This window comes from Somniosus microcephalus, chromosome 8 (genome assembly GCF_052327205.1).
Source record: "Somniosus microcephalus isolate GS21.2 chromosome 8, FLI_Smic_1.0, whole genome shotgun sequence".
Lineage (NCBI taxonomy): Eukaryota > Metazoa > Chordata > Chondrichthyes > Squaliformes > Somniosidae > Somniosus > Somniosus microcephalus.
In genome coordinates, this window is record NC_140994.1 from 199936479 (window position 1) to 199951192 (window position 14714).

Here is a 14714-nt window from a genome sequence, read left to right on the forward strand (position 1 = left end):
GCCCATAATCCCAACACCCCTGTTTTCCTGAAGCTCCGCTGGCTTCCTGTGTTTCAGAGAATCAACTTTAAGATTCTCTTCCTTATCTTGAAATTCCTTCATGGTTTTGCCCGCTCTTCCTACGTCTCTGCGATGTTCCAATGCTAGCCTACTTTGTCTTTTACTTGTTCCTTCAGCCACTTTGCCCTGCCCTCTGGAGCTCCTTCGCCTTTGTCTTCGGAAACTTCTGTAAGACCCTTCACTTCGATCATTCTTTTGACCGCTCTCCTCTTTCTTGCCCACCTCCCATCTCTCCATGGTGTTCACCAGCTATCCACTGCGCTTTGAGGTGTCTGTAACAAGAGCTATAGAAATATAAGTTATGAAGAAATGGACACTACTATGTTGTCCGCCCCATCCTCTCTTTGAGCACGGCTTATTACCCAGTGGGAGTGCAGGATCACGGAATTGGCTGTGTCTTTTAGAAATGTGTTACATGTGTCACGATTATTTGGGTCACAAGTTTAAAAGAAACCAGCCCATTGGGAATGACTTGTCAGAATCTGTCTGATTTAACCTGAGCAACACCTAATTCCAGAAATGACAGTTTGAAACAATTTTGCTTGTGTTGCTGATTACAGTAGGTTTAAAACGAACAACTTTGTGCCAACTATCGAGGCATCATATTTCTCTTCTAAAACATTTCAACATAATTTGCATGTCGTTCATTTCAGGTGCAACTACAGTCTGATCCTTTTGGTCTAAGTGGGATTTTCTAACAATTTATCTATACTATTTTCACTCCTCTCCAAAAGATGTTATCTCTTTATTGGGGCATGGTTTCACAGAATCACAGAATCCCCACAGTGCAGATAGAGGCCATTTCGGTTTGATTAGCATCTGTTGAATATACATCCATCCCCACATCTCCCATGCCCACAAATATCCAATAACAGATGACATTTGTGGTAAACCACTGTTTGTATTCCACTGTGTACATGCCTGGACATGCCTCGGCTGACTCCTCCCACAAGTCCTCGTATAAAGGTGACTGCTTCCCAGCCCTTTGTATTTCTGGACCGGTCGACCACTCGAGGCAGACCTTCATTCTTTTGTTAATAAAAGCCTTTAGTTACTCTCTTAACTCTCAGTCTTTTATGAGTAATTGATAGCGCATCAATTTTATTAACAAAATTTTTATAATGGAGAAGATCCTCACACCAGCATGCCTGGACTTAGATCATCGGGAGGCGGACTCATCCACCAAGTTTACTCACTGGCTTAAGTGTTTCGAAAAATTCCTGACCGCCTCCGCAGCAATCAAATCGGACGAGGACAAACTGGATGTCCTGACCTCCAAAGTGAACCACCGAGTGTACTCGGTCATCCAAGACGCGACCTCGTACGCGGACGCTATCAAGCTCCTCAAGGACCAGTACACGCGCCCAGTGAACGAAGTGTACGCCAGGCACCTTCTGGGGAGTCGTAAACAACAACCTGGGGAATCGACCGTGGAATACCTTCGGGCACTGTCTGTGCTTGGCCGGGCCTGTGGTTGTAAGGATGTAAAGGCCGCCGTGTACACAGAGGAACTTATCCGGGACGCTTTTGTAGCGGGCCACAGATCCAATTACACCCGACAGCGACTGTTGGAGCAGAGTGACCTCGACCTCAACAAGGCCTCTGAACTCACACTATCATTGGATGCAGCCTACCGGGGGATGGATGCCTACTCCTCTGCACCGTGGACGCCGCGGGGAATGACAGCCTGGGACACGGTAGGACCGCCTCATAGCGCCGTGCCACCCCAGCCACACCCCAGCAACGGCCCAACTACCGCAGCAGTGTCCCAAGGCCAGAAATGCTACTTCTGTGGCCAGGCAAAACACCCCAGAGCGCGCTGCCCGGCGAAAAACGCGATCTGCTCGGGCTGCGGGAAGAAGGGACACGACGCTAACGCCTGCAGGGCCAAAGCCACCCCGAACCCCAGCAGCGCCGCGTGTGGGCCATGCGGGCCGCCATCTTGGGCCTCCCCGGCCATGTGCGAACCACCGGTACAGCAGCCATTTTGGACGCCTCCAGCCACATGGGGATCATGGACGCCGCCATCTTGGACGACAGCCGGAACGCAGCAGGCCCCCAACACCGCCTCACCTGATACCCGCAGCGACACACCGACCCCTACGCTGGCATCCGTTACACTGGACCAAGCGAGACCGCACCAGCTGGCCAGTTCCACAATGGACATTAAGGTAAATGGCCACGATACAATCTGCCTTTTTGACTCTGGGAGCACGGAGAGCTTCATCCACCCCGACACGGTGCGGCGTTGCTCCCTCCCAGTCCTGCCTGCGCACCAGCGGATTTCTATGGCCTCCGAGTCCCAGTCGGCGGACATCGGCGGCTACTGCGTAGTGACACTCGTAGTAGACGGGACCGTGTACGATCATTTTAAACTTCTGGTCCTGCCCGACCTCTGCGCTGCCGTCCTGCTGGGGTTAGATTTTCAGTGCCACCTTAAAAGTGTTACGATGGCGTACGGTGGACCCCTACCCCCACTCACAGTCCACAGCCAGCAGCTCCCAAACTGCCTGCCGCGCACCAGGTGCAACCTCTCCACACTCAGAGTCACCCCCCCCCACTGTTTGCTAACCTCACCCCCGACTGTAAGCCCATCGCCACAAAGAGCAGGCGATACAGTGCCGGGGACAGGGTTTTCATTAAAACCGAAGTGGAGCGGCTCCTGAAGGAAGGGATTATTGAGGGCAGCACCAGCCCCTGGCGAGCCCAGGTTGTGGTCGTTAAGACCGGCGAGAAGCAGCGCCTGGTCATCGACTACAGCCAGACAATAAATCGCTACACCCTGCTGGACGCCTACCCACTCCCCCGCATAGCTGATATGGTCAACCAGATCGCGCAGTACCGCGTCTTCTCGACCATTGACCTGAAATCTGCGTACCACCAGCTCCCTATCCGCCCTGAGGACCGCCAGTATACTGCCTTTGAGGCAAACAGCCGCCTCTACCACTTCCTTAGGGTTCCCTTTGGCGTCACCAACGGGGTCTCCGTCTTCCAAAGGGAGATGGACCGGATGGTAGATCAAAATTCGTTGCAGGCCACTTTCCCATATCTGGACAATGTGACCATCTGCGGCCGTGACTTGCAGGACCATGACGCAAACCCGAAAAATTCCTCCGCACCGCCCAACTCCTGAACCTGACGTATAACAAGGAGAAGTGCATATTCCGCACAAACCGCCTCGCCATCCTTGGCTGTGTTGTGGAACACGGAGTCATCGGCCCCGACCCCGACCGGATGCGTCCCCTTATGGAACTCCCACTGCCTCAAGGCCCTGAAGAGGTGCCTAGGGTTTTTCTCCTATTATGCCCAGTGGGTCCCCTACTATGCGGACAAGGCCCATCCGCTGATCAAGTCCACCTCTTTTTCCCTTGACGGCAGAGGCCCGCTTAGCCTTCCATCGTATCAAGGAAGACATTGCCAAAGCCACCATGCACGCAGTGGACGAATCCATCCCCTTCCAGGTGGAAAGCGAAGCGTCCGACTTTGCCCTGGCCGCTACCCTCAATCAGGCGGGGAGACCCGTGGCCGCCTTTTCACGAACCCTCCAAGGCCCGGAGACCAGACACTCCGCTGTTGAGAAGGAGGCCCAGGCGATTGTGGAGGCTGTGCGTCATTGGAGGCAGTACCTGGCCGGAAAACGATTTACCCTGCTCACTGACCAACGTTCAGTTGCTTTCATGTTTAACAACAAGCAGAGGGGCAAAATCAAAAATGACAAGATCTTGAGGTGGAGAATCGAACTTTCCACCTACAATTACGAGATCTTGTACCGGCCCGGGAAGCTCAATGAACCCCCGGATGCGCTATCGCGTGGCACCTGCGCCAGCGCGCAGATCGATAGACTGCGGGCCCTCCACAATGACCTCTGCCACCCGGGGGTCACCAGGTTCTTCCATTTCATCAAGGCCCGCAACCTGCCTTACTCCATTGAGGAGGTCAGGACCATGACCAGGAACTGCCAAGTCTGCGCTGAGTGCAAACCGTACTTTTATAGACCAGACAGGGCCCACCTGATAAAAGCCACTCGCCCCTTCGAGCGCCTGAGCGTTGATTTTAAAGGGCCTCTCCCCTCCTCCGACCGCAATGTGTACTTCCTCAATATTATTGATGAGTACTCCCGTTCGCCATCCCCTGCCCGGACATGACCAGTGCCACGGTCATTAAATGTCTGAACGACCTCTTCACCCTGTTCGGTTTCCCCAGCTATATCCATAGCGACCGGGGCTCATCGTTTATGAGCGACGAACTCCGTCAGTACCTGCTAACTAGGGGTATTGCCACAAGCAGGACCACCAGTTACAACCCCCGGGGGAACGGACAGGTGGAAAGAGAAAATGCGACAGTTTGGAAGGCCGCCCTGCTAGCCTTAAAGTCTAGGGGCCTTCCAACCTCCCGCTGGCAGGATGTGCTCCCCGATGCGCTCCACTCTATTCGGTCACTGCTCTGCACTGCCACTAACGCCACCCCTCATGAGAAAATGTTTGTCTTCCCAAGGAAGTCCACATCGGGGACATCGCTACCGCCATGGCTGACGTCCCCAGGGCCGGTCCTACTGAGAAGGCACGTGAGGACCCATAAAACGGACCCCCTGGTCGAGAGGGTCGACCTCCTCCACGCCAACCCCCAGTATGCTTACATTGCATACCCGGACGGGCGGGAGGACACAGTCTCCATAAGAGACCTTGCACCCTCGGGGGCCGCAGTAACCCACTACTCACTACCACCCCCCCCCCCCCACGATCCGATATCCAGCCCCAGCGGACGGCAGGCCTGGGCCCCGCGACCCGCTCGACATCTACGAGGATGACACGCCTGTGCCACAGCCCACGCAGGACTCGACGCCGGAAGCTCCACTACCCCTGCCGTCGCCACGCCGATCACAGCGGCAGACAAGACCTCCGGAGAGACTCCAATACACTAACTTTTAATACACTTCACCCCGCCGGTCTCAATTTTAAACAAGGGGTGAATGTGGTAAACCACTGTTTGTATTCCACTGTGTACATGCCTGGACATGCCTCGGCTGACTCCTCCCACAAGTCCTAGTATAAAGGTGACTGCTCCCCAGCCCTTTGTATTTCTGGACCGGTCGACCACTCGAGGCAGACCTTCATTCTTTTGTTAATAAAAGCCTTTAGTTACTCTCTTAACTCTCAGTCTTTTATGAGTAATTGATAGCGCATCAACATTAGTATCTGGTATTTTGCTGGGTGGCCATTATTCATCTGCAAATGTAGATAGTGTAGGCCATTCGTCCATGACGGGCATCATTATAAGACTAATCCTGTTCTCGCCATGGTCCACATAGGCACTTTTCATCATGGACTGTCGGAAGTGAGAATTCTGACTGATTTCCCCCAGCCCAGTGCTCTGGGACCAGTTGCGGCCCTGACTAAGATTTGCTAACTCAGCAGACTGTACGACCGCGAGAGCTTTGATATTATTAATGAAATTTATTTTTAAAAATTGACTGCTCAAGAGCCTGTCATAGAAATAGTGCAAGTTTTTTCTACAGTAACTGCTCTGCTTACAGTGGTGTACATTTCCCAATACTGCGCGGTATACTATATATGTTACATATTTGACTTATAGAGAAGGGATGTATCCAAATAGTGTACGTAATCCTTTGTTTTTCTGGGGTTGAGCCACTTCTCCATATGCCGTAGATATGAACAGGAAACTCGGTGATCTTTCTCCCTTTAGTTTTAAAATATATTTTGTGTGCTGATTTTGTTTTTGATGAGTAAATCTGGCTAAATAGATAACTGATTCAAGCATAGCATTCTGGTGTACCATTGCCAACCAGTAGGGATTCAGATTTAAACAGAATCATGTTCCAAGCATTAACTTACTTGGTAAATTATTTATATGTTTATTAGGATTCAGTGTAGTAATCATGAGGAGGAATTTGAAATTTTAGAATGAAATGGTAAAGTAAATTACAAATCTCAGCAAAGACCATTCCTCTCCCATGGCTTTAAACATTTGCAAACATAATCTTGATTGTTTTTATAGTGTGTCTAAAACTGCCCTTTGCATGTCTTAGATTTTTACTGCTTTTTGTTGTTTAGAATTTAGAGAGCTTTTCACAGATGGTAGCCTGAATTAAACAGCCTGAAGATTCCACTCATTTAAAATCATTTATCTTTTTAAGTTTTATAGTGTTAGAAATGGCACAAGTCAGGTGTGTGATGGACTACTTGCCTGGATGGATGCAGCTGGAGCAACACTCGAAGCTTAACACATCCATGCCAAAGCAGTTGCTTGATTGGCGCTTCATCCACTCCCTCCACCACCGGAGTACTGTGGCTGCAGTGTGTGCTATTCATAGCTAAGGGTTCTTCTGCAGCACCTCCCAAACCCTGACCTTCACCACTTAGGACAAGGGCAGCAGTTGTATGGGAACACCATCACCTCCAAGTCACACACACCATCCTGACTTAGACATATATCATTGTTCCTTTATCATCACTGGGTCAAAATCCGTTATAGGAGCACCTTCACCATGTGAACTGCAGTGGTTCAAGAAAAAGGCCCACCATCGCCTTCCCGCCTTCTTGAGGGCAACTAGGGATGGGCAATAAATGCCGGCCATGCCAGCAACACCCACATCCCGAGAATGCGTTTATAAAAAAAAAAAGGATGCTCGACTGTTTATGGATATTAGTAGATCTGGGAGATGAATAAACATTCTGGAGTTCTGGTTAATTACCTTTGTTCTCCAGAGTAGAAGAATATGGCTTGTGTAGCAGATGCAGTTTAATTTTTATATTCCCCCTCTCTAATATGGTGTTTGTGTAATGGTGCTGTTTGTCTGGCTTTCCAGCCTAGGAAGGCCTCAAGTTTGATGTAAGGTGGAGGTGCTTCAATTTGCTTCAGTTCCCTGGGTTAGGAAATGGTAAATCTTGCAGGGTTTCCACTCGTAATTCCTATCCAGCGACCCTGGCTTGAACTGTAGACTGGGGTTGGGTAATCTGACTCTGGTTATAATTCCCACTGCCAACACTCACTCTGAAGGTTCACAGATGGATAATGGCCACTTGGGTAAGTTACTGAGTGCAGTCTGTCCCATGAACCAGTCCCAACAAGGAGTCGATGACTTCAGAAGGGGAGGGAGGGAAATGGTGAGAAAAGGACAAAAAAAAGTAAGTTTACATCTCCGCGGACCTGCATTAAATTATTGCGAATTTCTCTCCAACTATCCTTCAGCAGGTGGGCATGATGTTCTGACCAGCAAGTTTTATGCGGAGCAAATGTAGCCTGGAATGTAAGGTGTCATGAATTTGACACTTACCAGAAAACACAATTGGATTTCTAACAATCTTAACGTTGTAGATAGCTTTATTTCAGCAGACTCTATCTTCCTTTTGTAATTGTTTATAAAGATATGAAATACGTCCTTCTATTTGTATGTGTTCCTCTGCCAGTAAAGACTTCACAAAGGCAGATTCTGGTTTTCTTTCCAAAAGGAGTGTTAGGCTATGCAAATGAATGTTTCCACAAAAGTTATTGTCATCTTAATAACTTGAAAATACTTTATTGAAATTTCTACCAACTTGACACCTTTCTGTTTGTTAATTGATTCAATGTTCTGGGAGTTTTCTGTACTTTTGTAAACACTAACTTACTATAATTATTATGCAGAAGGGAAAAAGTTACAACTTAAAAACTGCCATTTATTTTTCTATGGAGGATATAGCTTGGCAATATTTGGAGAAAGTTATTTGATTAGCAACTGTAAGTAGGTGATAACATTTCAGTTGCCTTTACCCTAACTTTTATACTTTGTACATTTGGTTTTGAGAAGTTATGTAGCCAAGTTGATCATGAAACTGGAAGTATTGTGGGCAATGTTCCCTCTAATTTTTTTTTGGTGTGTGGTCCCTTTTAAATTTGCTGCGGCCACGCACGCGCGGTATCTTCAGCAGCTGCAGCTGGTGAGCGGCCTGCGCGGGACCTCCCGATCTGGTACAGATGATAAATGTCTGAGAAAGTATTCAGCCCCATTGATCTTTTTGCTTAACAGCATGTGTCCTTACTGCCTGGGGATAGACGAACCTTTTTCATTTTTGTGTAGTTTCACAGACAAAGCTGTGAATTTGGGCTATTGATTTGTTTCAGTTTTGAGGTTTTTTTTCTTGGCTCTATGTTCACCAGCAGTATTGCAACCATTGCTGACTGATAGAGTTAGTTAATTTGGAGAATGTCAGAGGGATAAAAAGTATGAGTATCATTTGTTAAAAACACAAAGTATTAAACAGCTTGTTATCGAAGAGACATAAACACCATGGGATGTTTTACTACGTTAAAAGGCATTATATAAATGCAAGTTGTTCTTATAGTCGTTTTTTTTGCCACATGCTTAACTTGTCACCTAAAGTGTCATTGTGATAGAACTGACATTTGGCTGTTTTAACAATTCTCCCTCCTTATGATAAAGACAATACCCATTTAATGATGTTCTCGTGTATTCTTGTTTTATTTTTCACTTCTCTCTAAATGTATATTTTCACATTTACATAAACAGCAGTGCCAAGTCCTCACCAGCACGAACTGTGGATCTGAATGAAGATGATAAGGATCAGGCACCGGTTACTATGAATCCTTTTCATATGATGAAAGCCTTCAAAGTCATGAATGAACTGCGAAGGTAACTTTAAAAAAAAAGTTTCCTCCCTGTGTTTTGTTTGATTCACTTCTCTTCGTCACTCTTGGGTCTCTTTTCTCCTTTTCCTCCTCCCCCATCTCCGATCACAATGTGCTATCCCCAGGCGATCACAATGTGCTATTCCCAGGCGCAGAAGGCTCGCTGGTTCCTAGGGTTCTGCCAGCATTGTTGGTTATCTGCGAGTAATTTATGCTGTATTTTATTTTCTCTCATCTTTTTTTAACCTTGAAGTCTTCTAGAGAGTCCGTTTACTTTTTTTAGTTCGAACGGTCCACTTTGAATGAAGTGGATGATTGGAAAAACTCCTGAAGGAGTTCAGTTAGTACAGATATTTTACACAGCAACTGTTTTCAAAAACTAAAGTATATGGACACAATCTACAGGTGAACACTTACCAGTAATAATGCTCATCTGCAGAATAAGCTTTTTCCTTTTATATTGAATAGGTACAGTCATGTCATTAGCAGTTTTGGGCATTTTGGGTCAAAGTAGCTATTAGCTTGATGTTGTGTTTGAGACTTTTCTATCCTACTTTAGATTTTTCAGCTGTGTTTTACATCATTCTCCAAGGTGAGTCGCAATTCGCTGACCTTCAGGGTATCTTCACTAGCCTTAATATCTAGGTAAACTTTTGGTAGTGTGCCTAGGTTAACACACAGAAAAAACCTTTCCATTAATCACTTTAGGTACTGGAATTATCCTATGCCTCCGCAGCATTTTTCTTTGAAAAACAATAGAGCATCACATCAGACCTTGATTCAGACTTTAATTATCAAGTGAATTAATTTAACAATAAGTGCATAGTGAATAAATTGCAGTGATTACAACATATCTATTTGCAGTAGAAATTATACAATTGCTCTTAAACAGGAAAATAGCACATGTTTGCAATCTTTATACTATTATTTTGAATTAATATTTCATATATACAGTAATTTTTTTTATTTCTCACTACTGTGGGAGTTACTCTGGCTTAACTTGACTCATAAGAACATAAGAAGTAGGAGCAGGAGTAGGCCATACAGCCCCTCGGGCCTGCTCCGCCATTCAATAGGATCATGGCTGATCCGAATCTAGACTCACGTCCACTTCCCTGCCCTCTCCCCGTAACCCCTAATTCCCTTATCTGCTAGGAAACTGTCTATCTCCATTTAAAATTTATTTAATGTTGCAGCTTCCACAGCTCTCTGGGGTAGCAAATTCCATAGATTTACTACCCTCTGAGTGAAGAAGTTTCTCCTCATCTCAGTTTTGAAAGGGCAGCCCCTTATTCTTAGATTATGCCCCCTAGTTCTAGTCAAACTGATTCTCTCCAATTTAAACAATGCAACTTGCCCAAGTACTCAAACAGTTGCCGGTGCTCCTTGGATTTAAATCACTGACCACTCGATTTATAAAGGAGCTGTCAGTCATATACACAGCATTATTTATGCTTAGGTTGTGTGGCTTAATTCCTCCCTGTAGCTTGTAATCTTGGAGCAACTGACACAATCTGGCAATATTACGGATTTAGGCTGGGTTCAAGGATTTTAACTGGACCTGGCTTTTAAACTTGCATATTTGGACTGGATTTAGAGTATTGTGACAGGATTTAAGATGATGGCTATCAAACCAAAACTAGACAGAATTACTTAATTTTTGTCACACAGACACCTAAAAAGAACATCCTTCTGAGGTGAGATTCTGTGTTGAAAATCTGCCAATTTTTTCCCCTTGTTTTGTCTGGTTTTATTTTCTGACAGCTTAATCAATTGATTGTATTGCAAAAAGTGTCAGATCAATTTCTGGAATTGTTAAGTTTGAGGTATTACTTGAGGTAGGACAGTTATTAGTTCACGCAATATTTTACCTAGGGTTTGACAAAGTAGTTCTTCTATTCACTTCATTTAAATGCCTATTCATATCGGAGCTCTTTTTAAATCTAAAAATAAAAATGCTATTATCTGAAATAATTCTTAAGTCAACCAGGTAAAATAATGATTTTACAAGTAAACTAATTAATTTGATCTTTCTTATTCAGTGTTATTGTAGTTTACTCATTCCAGAACTGAATTGTGGTTACACAATGACATTTTTTGTGTTTTTTTACCCCCCCCCCCCCCCCCCTTTCCATCATGTTTCAGCTGGACAGTTTCAAATACTCACATGTTTGATCAATGACATCGTGTTGTAGTAAATCTGCATCCTCTGTCTTATTTCATTTATCAAACACTTTTTTATTTTTGAATTTAGCTGCCTAGGCCCTAAGTTTCAGAATTCTCTCCCTAAGCCTCTCCGCCTCTCTACCTCGCTCCTCCTTTTAGATGCTCCTTAAAACCCACCTCTTCTGACCGAACTTTTGGTCACCTGTCCTAATATCTCCTTATGTTGCTCGGTGTCAAATTTTATTTGATAACGCTCCTGTGAAGTACTTTCTGACGTTTAACTACATTAAAGGCGTGATATAATATAATGCAAGTTGTTATATTCCAAGTCAGATCTGAGTGGTACAATTAGACGCTGACTCCCACTGTGCAGTTTTTTTGTTAACCAGGGCCTTCTGGGAAGGGCCTTCAGGGCACTGGTGTCTTCCTGTGTTATACTGGATCCTACACCCAATCAGGTGTGAGTGGTACAGTCAGAATATCCTCTGACTTGCAGAAACATAGACAACAGCATAAGGGGTAACCAGGGGCATAGTTAGAATTCTATGTATACAGCCTTTGCTCTTTCATTTCATTTCTCCCCCCCGCCCCCCCCCCCCTACTGCAACTCATGAATGTTCCAAAATGGGTGCCATGGAGCAGGTCTGCACTTGAGAAATCCACCTCTTTGGCGAAGCTTTTGGTCATCACTCCTAATATCTCCTTTGCCTTGGTGACCATTTTTTTGATTATGTTTCTGTGAAGTGCCTTGGGACATTTTTCTACATTAAAGGTGCTTATATAAATGTCAGTTATTGTTGAGATTGCTCATATGGTGAGTTTTGCTCTCAAAATAAACATAGAAACATAGAAGATAGGAGCAGGAGTAGGCCATTCGGCCCCTCGAGCCTACTCCGCCATTCAGTGAGATCATGGCTGATCATCCAAACTCAGTACCCTGTTCCTGCCTTCTCCCCATATCCTTTGATCCCTTTAGCCTTAAGAAATATATCTAACTCCTTCTTGAATATATTTAATGAATTGGCCTCTACTGCCTTCTGTGGTAGAGAATGCCGCAGGTTCACCACTCTCTGGGTGAAGAAATTCCTCCTCATCTGTCCTAAATGGCTTACCCCTTATCCTTAGACTGTGACCCCTGGTTCTGGACTCCCCGACCATCGGGAACATCCTTCCTGCATCTAGTCTGTCCAGTCCTGTCAGAATTTTATAAGTTTCAATGAGATGATGCAGTGGTGTTGGAAGGTGCTGATTGGAAGCCATTTGTGTTTTCTGTCATAATATCTTCAAATCATTTAATTCTGACATTGGCAAATTACTGAATAGATCTCATAGTGAAGCACTGCAAAAATGGTCAGTTGATGATTATAGATTCACAATTACACACTGGTGGTATTAGCAGTATGTACAACTGACCAATTAAAACCCAGATGAACTTTTTATCTGACACCAGCCACTTGGAAATGTAATCTGCCTAACCAGTCTAATTCCCACTCATTCTGCACAGTTCTTCATTTCTTGTTAACTGCTGTGCTCTATAATCCAAAAATGAGTCAATACAAAACAGCTATTTCAAACCTTTTATGTACAAGTTAGAGTTGCACTGAAAATGACTATGATAGCAATGTATACGAGAACAAGCATCACTGTTTATTGCCCCAGACACCTGGCAGCTCCAATATATATTGCTTAACTATGTAAGGAATTGGAGCAGATTGAAGAATATGTACAGTATATTGTATACACAACGGATGGTGAGTGGGTGGGTGGGTGAGTGTGAGACATGGTGCAGGGAGGAAGATCTGTTCTAGAAATACCAACAACCTGTGAATTAAATGAATGCACAAATACTTTACACAAAATGGTGGTTCGTTTGTAAATATTCCCCATTTCCATTACTATGAAAATGTAAAATCTTCCCTTCTGCAGTTACGCTTTTTGCCCTTTAGATAAATATCTGTTTATTATTGTTTAATGTAAAAAGGTGATGAGTTGTACAATATGTAGGATTACTGCCACCCCTTTACTAAATTAGTCACAAGGCTGTCTGCCCCGACAACATCCCGGCTGTCTTGCTGAAGACTTGCGCTCCAGAACTAGTTGCGCCTCTAGCCAAGCTGTTCCAGTACAGCTACAACACTGGCATCTATCCGACAATGTGGAAAACTGCCCAGGTATGTCCTGTCCACAAAAAGCAGGACAAATTCAACCCGGCCAATTACCACCCCATCAGTCTACTCAATCATCAACAAAGTGATGGAAGGTATCGTCGACAGTGCTATCAAGTGGCACTTACTCACTTATAACCTGCTCGCTGATGCCCAGTTTGGGTTCCGCCAGGACCACCCAGCTCCAGAACTCATTACAGCCTTGGTCCAAACATGGACAAAGGAGCTGAATTCCAGAGATGAGGTGAGAGTGACTGCCCTTGACATCAAGGCAGCATTTGACCGAGTGTGGCATCAAGGAGCCCTAGTAAAACTGAAGTCATTGGGAATCGGGGGAAAACTCCCCACTGGCTGGAGTCATACCTAGCACAAAGGAAGATGGTTGTGGTGGTTGGTGGTCAATCATCACAGCTCCAGGACATCGCTGCAGGAGTTCCTCAAGGCAGTATCCTAGGCCCAACCATCTTCAGCTGCTTCATCAATGACCTTCCCTCCAACATAAGGTCAAAAATGGGGATGTCCGCTGATGACTGCACAGTGTTCAGTGCCATTCGTAACTCCTCATAATGAAGCAGTCCATGCCCGCATGCAACAAGACCTGGACGACACTCAGACTTGGGCTGATAAGTGGCAGGTAACATTCGCACCACGCAAGTGGCAGGCAAAAACTATCTCCAACAAGCAAGAGTCTAACCGCCTCCCCTTGACATTCAACTGCATTACCATCGCTGAATCCCCTGCCATCAACATCTTGGGTCACCATTGACCAGAAACTTAACTGGACCAGCCACATAAATACTGTGGCAACAAGAGCAGGTCAGAGGCTAGGTATTCTGCGGCGAGTGTCTCACCTCCCAACTCCCCAAAGCCTTTCCACCATTTGCAAGGCACAAGTAAGGAATGTGATGGAATACTCTCCACTTGCCTGGATGAGTGCAGCTCCAACAACACTCGAGAAGCTCGACACCATCCAGGACAAAGCAGCCCACTTGATTGGCACCCCATCCACCACCTTAAACATTCACTCCTTCCACCACCGGCATACCGTGGCTGCAGTGTGTACCATCTACAAGATGCACTGCAGTAATTCGCCAAGGTTTCTACAGCAGCACCTCCCAAACCCGCGACCTCTACCACCTAGAAGGACAAGGGCAGCAGGTGCATGGGAACGCCACCACCTCCAAGTTCCCCTCCAAGTCACACACCATCCTGACTTGGAAATATATCGCCGTTCCTTCATAGTTGCTGGGTCAAAATCCTGGAACTCCCTCCATAACAGCATTGGCGGTTCAAGAAGGCGGCTCACCACCACTTTCTCGAGGGCAACTAGGTATGGTCAATAAATGCTGGCCTTGCCAGCGACGCCCAGATCCCATGATTGAATTAATGAAAAAAACTATTACCACCTGACGTGAATCTTGCCATTCATGTAGAAATGACTTATGAAATAATACTGGGTGGCCTGCTGGTGGCGCTGTCCAGGGAGTGTATACATACTTGGGCACGGGCCCAGCTTGCTCAGGACATTTTGTAAACAGGAACTAGTGAAGGACAACTAGACCTCCATGTTGTGAAACAGTTGATTAAAGCCTTGTTTTATACTCAGACCAAGTGCCTAGTAGTTTTCTTACGACAATTTAATCAACAGTTTGCTGCTCCACGCTCTGAGTGGTTTTG

General features: G+C 45.8%; 1 protein-coding gene across 8 annotated transcripts in view; it reads left to right on the top strand.

The window, feature by feature from the left end:
- LOC147114045 (kelch-like protein 3) overlaps positions 1–14714 on the top strand; it is a 250403-nt gene that overhangs the window by 96712 nt on the left and 138977 nt on the right. For all 8 annotated transcript variants that reach the window (XM_085995589.1, XM_085995588.1, XM_085995584.1 and 5 more), the window contains exon 2: positions 8588–8710. In XM_085995589.1, coding sequence (XP_085851715.1) covers positions 8658–8710 — 53 coding nt within the window. In that variant the 5' untranslated portion in view covers positions 8588–8657. The remainder of the gene's footprint in view (positions 1–8587; positions 8711–14714) is intronic.